General features: G+C 41.3%; 1 protein-coding gene across 1 annotated transcript in view; it reads left to right on the forward strand.

The window, feature by feature from the left end:
- LOC111232833 (homeobox protein meis3-like) overlaps positions 1-5,922 on the forward strand; it is a 10,736-nt gene extending 4,814 nt beyond the window's left edge. The window contains exons 3-13 of the mRNA XM_022760495.1: positions 114-253; positions 653-827; positions 923-973; positions 1,074-1,124; positions 1,618-1,767; positions 1,973-2,081; positions 2,403-2,548; positions 3,213-3,289; positions 4,244-4,302; positions 4,393-4,479; positions 5,723-5,922. Coding sequence (XP_022616216.1) covers positions 114-253; positions 653-827; positions 923-973; positions 1,074-1,124; positions 1,618-1,767; positions 1,973-2,081; positions 2,403-2,548; positions 3,213-3,289; positions 4,244-4,302; positions 4,393-4,479; positions 5,723-5,922 — 1,245 coding nt within the window. The remainder of the gene's footprint in view (positions 1-113; positions 254-652; positions 828-922; positions 974-1,073; positions 1,125-1,617; positions 1,768-1,972; positions 2,082-2,402; positions 2,549-3,212; positions 3,290-4,243; positions 4,303-4,392; positions 4,480-5,722) is intronic.
- Positions 5,923-12,832: the final 6,910 nt, after the last annotated feature.

The raw sequence follows: 12,832 nt of genomic DNA on the forward strand, positions 1-12,832 counted from the left end.
AGCCCCCTGACAGCTCAGCCACATAATAAAATCACAATAAGATTCGATGTCAGACAGGCGCAGATGTCGAACGTGTCTCATGTTTTCTGTCTTTCCGTCTAATTGTGTTTCAGTATGAAGAGCTGGTGCACTACTCAGGGTCGGAGGGCATGTCGGTGGGGGGGTACGGGGATGATGTCAGGCCGCTTCATCCCCCACAGTACGGACCCACCATCCCCGACTCCCTCAAACACCACAAAGACCAGATCTATGGGTAAATATGTGTGTGAGTGTGTGTGTGTGTTTGAAACCCTAGCTGTGGTGGAAACAGTGATTTATGCAGCCTGTCAGCAGCTAGAAAACCAGTTGAAGCTACACATGCACTTTTAGCATATTATTAACATGCAGGGTATATTTGTATACTGAATATGAAAATACATGTGAGGTGTTAACGGCTGTGTGCTTCATAAATACTGTCGTATAAAGTTTCCTGTAACACCTGTAAATGTATCATGTCTACACTGTGTCAACTGTTACTGTGTTTATGTACAGTACAGTATGTTAACTGTCTATATGTGTGTGTGTGTGTGTGTGTGTGTGTGTGTGTGTGTGTGTGTGTGTGTGTGTGTGTGTGTGTGTGTGTGTGTGTGTGTGTGTGTGTGTGTGTGCGCAGTCACCCACTGTTTCCACTGCTGGCCTTAGTGTTTGAGAAGTGCGAACTGGCCACCTGCTCCCCTCGAGACTCCGCCTCTCTCTCAGCCACTTCCCACCTCCCCGGCATGACCAATCACAGCGACGTCTGCTCCTCGGAATCCTTCAACGATGACATCGCTGCCTTCGCTAAGCAGGTGAGTGACAACTGAGAGAGCCAATCACAGAACAGATATCAATGAGAGCCTGTCTTCCAGTTTTTGTGGTAATTTGTTGAAAATTTGTGTTGCAGATTCGTTCAGAGAAACCCATATTTTCCTCCAATCCTGAGCTGGACAACTTGGTATGATGCACACTGACATCTCGCTAAAATATGACACTTGTTTTTACACATGCATTGCGGATTATGTATTGATTATTAACTTACGTTCTCCTCCACACAGATGATCCAGGCCATACAGGTTCTTCGCTTTCATTTACTGGAGTTAGAGAAGGTTGGTGGAAGAGCAAAGTGTATTTTAATATTTAACGTTTTTTTCAGTATGGTCATCATGTGTTCATGTGCTTGTGGGAAAGGCTGGATAAACAACAGTCTTCCAATTAAGAAATGGGAGGCACCCGAGCTAAATTTCAAGTGTCATTGTCAAGTGTCTGAATATTTATGTCAATGTGATATTTTAGTTTTTCTGTTTTAATAAATTTGCAAAAATATTTAAGCTTTGAAGGTAGATTGATGAGGGAAAAATGATTTTAGCAAAAGACTGCAACATAACAAAATGTGGAAAAACTTCCTGAATTGCCTGTGAAAGTTGAAGGGAGTCTTTGCATTTTAAAATGGAAACCTAGCATGGGGAACTTTGTCAAGCATTTAAAGATACGTTGACAAGAACAGGAGGAATGTTTTCAGAAAGAAAAACTATGTTAATATACATATGAATGTTCACAGCACTGCTTTAAGTGGTAACAGTTTTTCACCTGTCTCCTCAGGTGCACGACCTGTGCGATAACTTCTGCCATCGCTACATCACCTGTCTGAAGGGCAAAATGCCCACAGACCTGGTCCTGGATGATCGGGAGGGCGGCTCCAAGTCTGACATGGAGGACTTCACCGGATCGTGCACCAGTCTGTCAGAGCAGGTGAGACACTGAACGTCAAACAGCATCCACTGCGGGAGAGACTCCACCGTTCACCTGTCCAGCTGCGTCTACTAGACGTGTGAATAATGACCGTGTGTTTCAGGACTTGTTGTTCTCGCTCCTCTCCACCTTCTGGGAATTCCCCAACTTCCCATTTCTCCAGTTCCAACCACCTCTTTCTCTCTCTCTCTCTCTCTCCCTGCAGAATGCATCATGGCTTCGGGAGCCAGATGAATGTGCCTCTACTCCTCTGGGAACTCCAGGCACCTGTGGCCTGCCTTCACACAGCACAGCAGACAACTGTAGCGACACAGGTACATACATGCAAACTGGAAATACTGTGTGTGAGAGGAAAACACTGCACTGCACAGAGGCAGGCAGGAAAACAAAGGTGTGCATGTACACATCGCCACAACATTCACACACAGCCTCTTATACATGCACCGTGTACTACAACGCTCAATGATAGTGATGATAGTGGCTTTTAAAGAGTCAAATGTGATTAATTAAATATATAAATACTGATACAAGTATCAGCAAAAAAATTAGTGAGAGCTTTTATCAGTTGGACCTTAATAGACGTACATACACATACGCAGTCGCTAAGATAAAATGTTTCCATGGTCTCCCTGCAGGCGATGGTCTGGACGGAGGAGTGGCCTCCCCCAGCACAGGAGAGGAGGATGAGTCTGACAGAGACAGGAGGAACAACAAGAAGAGAGGGATCTTCCCCAAAGTGGCCACAAACATCATGAGAGCGTGGCTCTTCCAGCACCTGTCGGTGAGAGAAAATATTGAATTTTGACAATAATTAAAAAACATCCTGCGGACCGGTAACAAAAGCAGCTCTGGATGAGAGAATAATTACAGAAGGAGAGGATTTAGCAGGAGACAAAAACGTCACCGACATGAAGAGACAGAGAGGTGAAGTGAGTGTATAATGAAGGTCAATTAAATTAAATGAAAAATCGGGGGATTAAGTGATTATGTGAATCTGCTCGCTATTGAATAATTGTGGAAGTGATAGAAATGGAGTGAGTAATTGTTGGTGAGGTGGTTAGATTGGTAATTAGCTATTAAATGAGGCAGGTCAAATGTTGCTTTACTCCAATTATTACAGTATGTGTGTGTGCGTGTGTGTGTGTGTGTGTGTGTGTGTGTGTGTGAGAGAGAGTGATACAGAGAGAGAGGGTGAGGGGTTGCTGAGGTTGAAAATGTGAGTGTAGATGTGAATTCAGATGGAAGATCATCAGTATTCACACTGAGGGTTCACACACATTATTTTATTTGAGATTTCAGCCTCGTACTGTGGCTTCAAGGCGATTCTGTTGTTGATCCACATGCGTTTAGTTACATTTCTGCAAGAAAAGCCGCCACCATCACACCACAGAAGTCAGGTGTGTGTTTTGATTTCTTTAACCCGAGCTTTGTGTGTCCTTCCCCAGCACCCGTACCCATCTGAGGAGCAGAAGAAGCAGCTGTCGCAGGACACGGGATTGACCATCTTACAGGTCAACAACTGGTCAGTGCACATCAAATCAATACACACTAACTCCAGCCCTATGGCTTATCAATAATCAGTTAAACTGTCTTGTATAAATGGAAAGTGTCAACTTTCAATTTGACAGGATGGCCGTTGCCGTGTCAATAACATATTGGCGTGATAGTGTGACGCAGAAATGAACAGTATCTATATTTCACAGCTAATTGAAGTCACATTTTTTTGTTTAGTAACTCTTTATTGTGCACATGTTGTGTGAATAAACATTAATTAAATGAAAGGTAGCACTTTAACATGACTTTTACAGAAGGCTATAATCTACTTTATTAGAGAGAAGCTTGTAACAGAAGAAGAAATGCCCCACTAAGCATTTTTCCTGAAGCTGCAGAGCCGTAAAATCTACTTACTCCATGTTCATAAAACAGAATAGCAAATCAATATCCAATAATCAGATGATTTACAGCTCCCAAATCCCCTATTCACTCCTTGGGCTCATATCTGCACAGGCAAAGCATACATAAAAACACACATACACGGAGCGTTTCCATGCTGCTGATCAATTAGTTCTTTCGTGACGTTCGATTTTATGTCCCTCAGTTACAGCTACACAAACAGATACACTCTAATTTAAAAGTATAGAGTATGTAATACGTGCTGAACAGTATATTTTGTAATCTGATAACTTGCATGTTTTTATTTGTAGTGTTGCTGCAGCACACACACACACACACACACACACACACGCACACACAAAGCGACCCAATCAATGCAGATCAATCAATTATCACAGGGGCGATCGATACCTGCTCTGCCCTAACGTTGATTTACTCTGCCCTCTGAAAGGGTTAAGTGGTTGTAAAAAGGGAAAAGGTTAGCGGTCTCCCGGTCAGCCTTTTTCTCCATTAACTGGTGGCCTCTCTGTCTCGCTCGCTCTCTCTAAACACACTCTTCCTTTATGTCTCTCGCCCTGTAAAGGTTCATCAACGCCAGGAGGAGAATAGTGCAGCCGATGATTGACCAGTCAAATCGCTCAGGTCGGTGTTTATAATTCAGGCAGCTGCTTTGTGCATATACTGTAGAGTGTGTGTGTGTATTTGTGTCTGACCGTGTGTGTTATCTCACAGGTCAGGGTGGACCCTACAGCCCAGAAGGAGCGGCTCTTGGGGGCTACGGGCTTGACGGACAGGCCCATCTCGGTCTTCGAACGGCAGGTACGGTGGCCTGTAGGGAACGCACACAGGATAGATCCAGAGATATCGAGAGAGAACAAATCCAAATGAAAAAAACAAAACTAAAAATGAAATGATTTAACTGACTAGTATTTAAAAACACACAGAGTGATATGTTCTTTCATCACCACAAACACATACTGTAGTTTTTTTTGACTCAATGAATGTGCCATCCTGCTGACCCAAATACTCACTAGAGCACCAAATGTGTATTAATCCGCTGGTGAAAGTAGTCCCCAACAATGCAATCCTCCTGTTTGTGAAACGTTTGCTCGAAACTAGTGTCCAACTGTTTCCTTTTTCTTTTTCTTTTTAAATGAAAGTATTTATATTTTACCTAATTATTAAGAGCTGGACTATCACAATTAGGTTTTTTTTATAGGATTTATTGAGAATAAGAAAAATATAAAATATTGTCAGTGTTATCCACTTTAAAGGAAAAAGTGAAAAGTAGATCGCAAGTCATCAAAAAGGGATAGAATAGAACTGATAAATGTTAAATACGAATTAAGATATAAATATTTATATATATATATATATATATATATATATACATATAGGTTAAGAGTGACGCAAGACTGTGTTATTTTCATTCATTATCTGCTTATACAACAGCTTCCTGTAACTGGGAGTTACAGCTGTTGACAAAATAAATGAATAAACACAAAACATAAGAAATTTTCTCTGTTATTTCTCTCAGTATTAACATCATATAACTTATAAAGTTAAGACCTGGAACATACTGATACACACTGAGTAGGACAAGATGATTTAAAAAAAAAAAGAAGCTAAAGCTGCTGAAGGGGAAACAAAGTGGGAAACCTGCACTTTATGTTAAGTAAAGAACAAGAAAACAGGTCTATACTTTACAGTACTATACGATCAGAAAGAGAAAATACAGGTGTTTCATCTCTTAAGTTAAAAAAATATATAAACATTGAATGGATTCAGATTTTAATTGTTTTTCCAGCGATTTTCGTTTTGAGAATCCACAAAGTCTGTTCTCTGTAATGCACCTCAAAATATGATTTAATGAAAGTAAAGTTACTGATTTAAGAAAGAAAAATGCTCTTACACACTTGACTGAAGATAGATTAAGACAGATAAATTGAAATGTTGTAGACTTTATCTGCTCAGTATTTCTCCATATTAAAGGAGAAAATCCTAAAAATGATTCCTCTCCATTCACTTTAAAAACCCTGTTCCTCTGTTTCTGCCCCACCAGGTCTCCAGGGGATGTCTTCTCTGCAGGGTGACTACCCCAGCGCTCTTCTGTCCCAGCCCGGGTACCCTCCCCACCCAGGACCTTCCCTCCACCCGTACCCGGGCCCACACCCCCACCCCGCCATGCTGCTCCACCCACCGCCACACGCACACCCCGCAGAGCCGCTTCTCGCGCAGGGACTGGACATACACGCACACTAGCTGTAGGAGGAGTCGCAGTGTGTGTGTCTCTGTGTGTGTGTGTGTGTGTGAAGGAAAATTACTGTATGAATGTGTGTGTATGGTGAGATATGTATGTATGTGTGTGTGTGTGTGCGTGTGGCTGTGTATGTGTAATGACGCACACAGTACACTATTTAAAGAAAAAAAGACACATTGCTCCGAAAGTTTACATTCCCCACTGAAAGACACTGACCTCAATGTAGCTGTTCCACTCGCTAACACACACACACACACACACACACACACACACAACATAAACATTACACTTACACACATACAGACACACACACAGAGTCTGGACCCACAGGTTTAAGCCATACCTCTTTCAGAGTAGAAGTGCTTCCTCCTCTCCCAAATGTTTCCACTGTGTCCTGTGGGTGAGACACATGCTTTAAACTACACTTCCCATCATGCCTGCTGAACCCCAGGAAGATGCTCGGTTGGATCAGAGAGACAGATGAATATTTATCCCCAAACTTTTTACAACAGCACATGGACGTTACCTGGTGGGACTTGATCCTGTGAACACGCCTTCTTCACTGCTCCCTGTCTTCCTGCACACGTTGACTGTCAAAGATACACACACACACACACACGCACACATACACACCTTCACACTTTATTTAAAGCTGTTTTGAGTTTTTTCTTATTCTATTTTTCTATTTATGTGTGCCACTCCAGGCAGATGCAGCTTCACATGAGCTTGTTGAAATGTTAGTGCTCTTCCTCAGCATGAAGCTAAACACTATGAATGACTTCCAGTCTGCCTCGCTCTCGTACCACTGACCTCCTTAAGACGCCAACAGGCGTCCGTTACCTTAGGATCTTTTCCTACACACATGCAAATGCACAACATACACATACACACACACACACACACACACACACAGCAAGACACACTTCATTGAAAGCCATTTCTACACACATACATAAACACACGCATACACACACAAACACACACAAACTTCTGTAAGCATTTCTTGTACATGTTTGTGTCACAGCTGACGGTGTGTGAAGGGAGCTGCAGCCAAAGGACTCTTTAAACATTCAGCTCCCTCTCCGCTCCGCTCGGCCCGCTGAAACATTTCTGAATGATGATGGGAAATATCGTTATTAGTATTAAAAGTATTAAAATGTTTTTTTTCTAAGACTTGGTCTTTGTCATCTGTTTGTGTGTGTGGTGTGATTCTATTTTACTTTTAGCCGGTTGAGTCAAAGTCATGTTTCTGAAAACAGCTACAGGCATTTGTAAATACAGTAAATAGAGGTAGTGGGTAGTTAATAAAAAATGTTAATAAAGTCAGTACATTAATCTCTTGTACACTAACTACAAAACATCACAGTTAGTTTGTTGTGTCATGGACATAAAAGTGCTCATCCAACATGAACCTTTAAGACACCAAAGATATTGCGGTGGTAAAATGTCAAAAGACAATTTATTAAAAAGGTGTTTTCCTTAAATCTTCATATAAAAAGCAGTTAAACATCTTACCTAAATCACATAACAAAGAATGTCTTTTCTGCTCATTGGGAAGCATTAAACCTGCCAGTGTCATAGGTAATAGTGATTGTAATTGTGCACATAGAAATGTTTGACTTTTGGTTAAACATAAAGCGTCTATATTGTAGTTGTTTTCATGTGTAATTTAAGTTTGTACTTAACATGAACACACCACCTTTCCTTGTGCATCATGAATATTACACTGTAAGCTGTTTTTGATGAATAAAAATTAAATTGATCATACAAAATTAAGATTTCACTTTGCAAAATGTCCCAGTTACATATATTTCTATTTCTTTCTGAGCTGCTGTTCAGGTAACAATTCTCACAAGTTGAATCCTCTCACATGGAGATTGAGGCTGATGACCAAAACAAGTGCAGGTTTATGCACTCAGAGATGAGATTATTAATTGTGACAAAGCTAATGTTGCTGTTTCTGACTGACACTGTAGAAACTAAAAGTCAAAAATAAAATGTTGCAGATTTGCAAATTTCTGCCAAAAAACCACCCCCAAACTTTTTCATAAACACAGCAGTCCTGGATGTAGTCTTTCCCTGGAGCTTTTCATTCACCATTCTTTATTCCTAGATTTATTCATCTTATTTTAATCGAATAAACATCAATGAAATATATATGGGGTAAAGATATATAATTCAAGCAGTCTCCTCTTCTTATTCACGACTTCCCAAACACATCCAGAGTCAAAAAACGGGCAGCACAACTTTTTAAAAACAACCCAAAACACTTGTGTGTTCTTCATTTACAATAATCAGGAATATTCTGCCTTTTTATGAGATGTTCAACACATTCACAATGAACCACCTTCGCTATCAGTCGACATTTTCTTGAAAAATAGTGTAATCTTCCTCCCTTTTTCCAGTCATAAGTCACGTCACTCTGTCCCTTCCTCTGACTATCTGTTTAACTCTGACGGAGGCCTCAGGCTGCAGCTGCAGCGATCTGTCACACAGACTGGATTATCACAGAGAGCAAAGAAGTTTCATGTCTTTTAATGTTTTATAGCTCAGACCAGAGCTCCATGTGGCCTTTGTAGATCTCCAGTCCTCACATCCTTCTTTCCTGCTTGTTTATTGCCTAAATTGAGGATAACGTATCAACAAGTACAAACACTCAGAACTTAAACAACTTCTTCGTCATCGCTTTAAACTTTTCCCGTCCACAACCTTCACCTCTCTTCTTCTCTTCATCCTTTTGTCCAGCAAACATCCATACATAATTCCTTTTAATGCCCTATACACAGCACCCCAAACACACAACAAACACTGAATACCCCCCCTTTACCCTGCCCCCATTTAGCCTGGGGCAGGAGGGGGGTCAGGGGCCAGAGTTCAGACAGAGGTCAACAGGAAATAGCTGTTGTCCCTGGCACCCAGGTCCTGACCTCAGCACCCCTCCACTTTTCATTTCTCTTTGTCCCTTCACACACTCACTCCCTGGCCATGTGGTTCAGGACGAGCCCCTCACTTTTAATCTTTCACCTCCTCACAGGCTGGTGTGGCTGGTAGTCTTTCTGACAACACTGTCACGTAAAACAACACAACAACTTTTGTTTTAATCTGTTTGAAGGACTGAAGGTCGGACAGTGAACTCTAGTTTACCACAAAGCTCTTTGTGGGACAACATGGGTACATTTTGCCACCTGCCATCCAGATAGCTAGCAAGCTGTATCCAGTCTTTGTGTTAAGCTAAGCTAACTGTCTCCTGGCTCAGCTTCACATAAGACAGAATGGTAACTCTTGGCAGGAAATCAAATTAGTGTATTTTCTAAAATGAGTCTTGCTGTCGTCAGACAAGAAATACTCCGGCAGCTTCCTGTAAATCCACAACATGTCATTTTTACACTTTGGTTTTTGATTAAAGGCGCTATTTGTAAGTTATGCTATTACTACATAGCGCTGCTCAGAGGATGTATTATCACCTCTTGTCTTGTAAACACAACAATGACCAAAGCTCATGTCAAGCGTCCATCACCACCACCTGCTCCCAGCAAGAAGTGTTTCCAGTTTTGTTTCCAGTCTCTATGCTAAGGTAAGCCAAGCTAAACTAAGCTAAGCTAACCGGTTGCCAGCTGTGGCTTCATATTAATTGTGCACATATATGAGAGTGGTATCGATCTTCTTGTCTAACTCTCAGCAAGAAAGTTTCACAAAATATTGGGCTATTTTATTAATGTTATGCAATATTGGTGCTCTCTCTTCCTACATCTACTGAACGTGTTGATGTATTGTACAACCGTGGACTACATTCATAATGTATGAATATCACCGCTTTTGGAAGAATTTTTTCCTCTCCAGCTATTTGAAAACAACAATCCTGAAATGTATAAAAACCCTGCAACATCACAACCAGGCAGAGAAGTCTAAGCAGAGAAATCAACAACACATATTTATTCATAAGTCAATGTACAGCCCTCACTCACACACTGTAATTCATGGTCACAGCCTCGGCTTGTGATTGGCTGCCCCTGTCTCTCACCAACACGGGCTCCATTAGACGGTGGGAATTACACTGCATAAAATCTGCTTTTATGTTGACAAATGAGGAGGAGACGGAAGGGAGAAAGTGCTTGAATGTATTTATGTGTATTTGTGTTTCAGTGTTTGTGTACTGAGAGAATATGAAGCCTTGTAGCGTAAGGAGGAGGTTTCGCCTTAGAGCATCACAAATCAAGGATTTCACTGAAATTTGAAGTTTTGATTCATGCAAATAACACATTTCTGAGGGAAATTAATTTTGCAAAATTCACATAAGTTGAGATATTTTTAATAAAATGACAACAGTGTGATTGTCACGAGCTGCATTGCAGTGCTTGTACAGTGCTGGCCCTCATGTGCAGGATGTTTTCATATATATTGAGTGTATTGCCACATTCCTTATAATGTTTCCGTTTTTTCAAGACTCCTACCGGTTTGAATTTGACCATTTGGGCTATTGAAGCAAAATGAATGCACGTGTGTAATGTGAAAACGTGCGTGTGTGTCAGCGCATGAATATGTGTGTGTATAAATATGTACAATTCCATTTTAACATAAAGTGTGTGTCCGTGTGTGTGTGGGAGTGGGGGTTACTCTAGTGGTCATTAATCATTCAATTACACACCTGTCAGAGTTCAGACAAGTGGGAGAGAGGGAAGGGGAGGGAGGAAGGGAGGGAGAGAGGGAGTAAAAGGGGGAGGGGGGTTGGTGGTGGTGGAATGCAGCAGGGAAAACGAGGAAGAGCAGAGAGGAACTGAATGACAGAGAGAGGGAATGAAAAAAGCTCCAGGATGGTTGTACGGAGAAAGAGAGAAAGTTTTATTGTGGGTGTGTGAACGAGCCGTGACAGAGGCAAGCTGTTGGACGGTGACAGCCCCTGAAAGGCCGCAGTCAAGACAATGACACATATATGCATTACAGGGGACGAGAGGCAGATGAGGACAAAACAGGGCCAGACAGTAAAGACGCAGCCAGACTCTGTATTTCATCCAAACCGACTTAAGACGAATACTGAGCTCAAAGTGAAGCTGTGCTGAGCATCTCTGGTGCAATTGAAGCACAATGTGAGTGTATGATCATTTTTAAAACAGTAGTCTAATAAAAAAATCTTTTACTACTGAATATCATTGTGATTTTCTATTTGTATATACATGGACTAAAGCTTTTAATAAATTTATAGCATTACAGGGGTCCCCCTTGTGTCATTTTAATGCTAATGTTAATCCAAATTCTGCATTATTATATTATTAGTCGGCCATTTCTGAGTTGTTTTGTATTTCACTGATTCTTCTACATTCTACATTTTTGGCCTGAGAGCTGAAATATTGACTGTTTTTCGTCTCTAGTCGAAATACTAAAAAATGATATATTGTGCTCATAGTAATCCTCGTAGTGTTTTCAGCAGCTTGTTCACAAGAAATGAATGTACTTCCTAACTAAAGTACATACTTTAGCCCAAACATCGCCTGTCTGAATAAAAGAAAAAAACATATTCAGATTGTGCAACACTGTCTTCCTGCTCTAGCGATGCCTGTTCAATGTAGTGGAGTAAAAAGTATAATATTTAACAATGAATGGTGGTGCAGTAGACACACAAAGAAGTGAAGTACCTCAAATATGCACTAAGGTTTCTTGAGTAAATGTACTTAGTTATATTACTGCAGATGCACACCAACGGTCATTAAGCAAAAAATGTATTTTTCTAGTATTTTACATAGTTTTTCAGAGTTTTTGTTTCACCAGAATCTGAATATTATTATTTTTAATCAGATTGCTGACTGATAGTAGTTGTAAATGTTCAGAGGATTTCTTCAACACTGAAGAAATACTGTGTGTAGTGTTTGTTTGTGCTGCAGGTGGCTCTTTGTTTCCTATTCCTCCTTCTATACAGTATATGTTTAAGTGTTTGTATATGTGAGCAGCTCCCCCCCCCCGCAGTTAATCTTCCTTGTGTGTGTGTGTGTGTGTGTGTGTGTGTGTGTGTGTGTGTGTATGTTGCAGTCTCCATGTTTAGCTGCAGTACTTTGAATGCCTCAGGCCATAGCCATCTGTGCCCCCCCCCCACACACACACACACACACACACACACACACACACACACACACACACACACACACACACACACACACACACACACACACACAAACACACACACAAACACACACACAAACACACACTCACACTCCTTTTCTCTTTCCTTCTCTGTGCACCCCTGCACCCCCACCCCCCTGCCGCCACCACCGCCATATATCTAATTTATGGCCGTGGTGAGAGCGTTACACACACTCATGTATGCATAATATATCACATGTGTGAAGGAACTGTGTGTGGGAGAGAGAGTGGGTGACACTGTTCACTGGCCAGTATAGTCTGCACCACAACTCCTTCCTTAACAGTTCCTAAATTTTTGCTGTGTGTGTGTGTGTGTGTGTTTGTGTGTGTGTGTGTGTGTGTGTGTGTGTGTGCGTGCGCCCAATAAATGTGTGAACCAGCGTATAGCGCTGTGTATCTTTCACAGTCTTACAGCAGATCTGACAGCACTGATAAAGTGTGAGAGGAAAAAGGGAATGTGTTTGTGTGTGTGTGTGTGTCTTTATATGTGTGTATGTGTATGTCTATGTGTGTGTATGTGTGTGTGTGTGTGTGTGTGAAGGCCCAGCTGTTTCTGGGCTTGACATCCACATGCAGGCAGAATGCCAGATGTCTCATTAGGCAAATTTGATTGGCTCGGTCATTTAGAATGCAGCGATGAGACGGTTCCATATGTGTGTGTACATGAAGCTCTGTGTGTACATTTACATAAGAGGCCCCCTGTATAACTATTTACATGTGTACATGCTCAATGTATGTGCATTCATTAACTATTCGGGTAATGTTTGAATTTACAGACAG

The sequence above is a fragment of the Seriola dumerili genome, unplaced genomic scaffold (assembly GCF_002260705.1).
Source record: "Seriola dumerili isolate Sdu_G_001 unplaced genomic scaffold, Sdu_1.0 BDQW01000337.1, whole genome shotgun sequence".
NCBI classification, from domain to species: domain Eukaryota; kingdom Metazoa; phylum Chordata; class Actinopteri; order Carangiformes; family Carangidae; genus Seriola; species Seriola dumerili.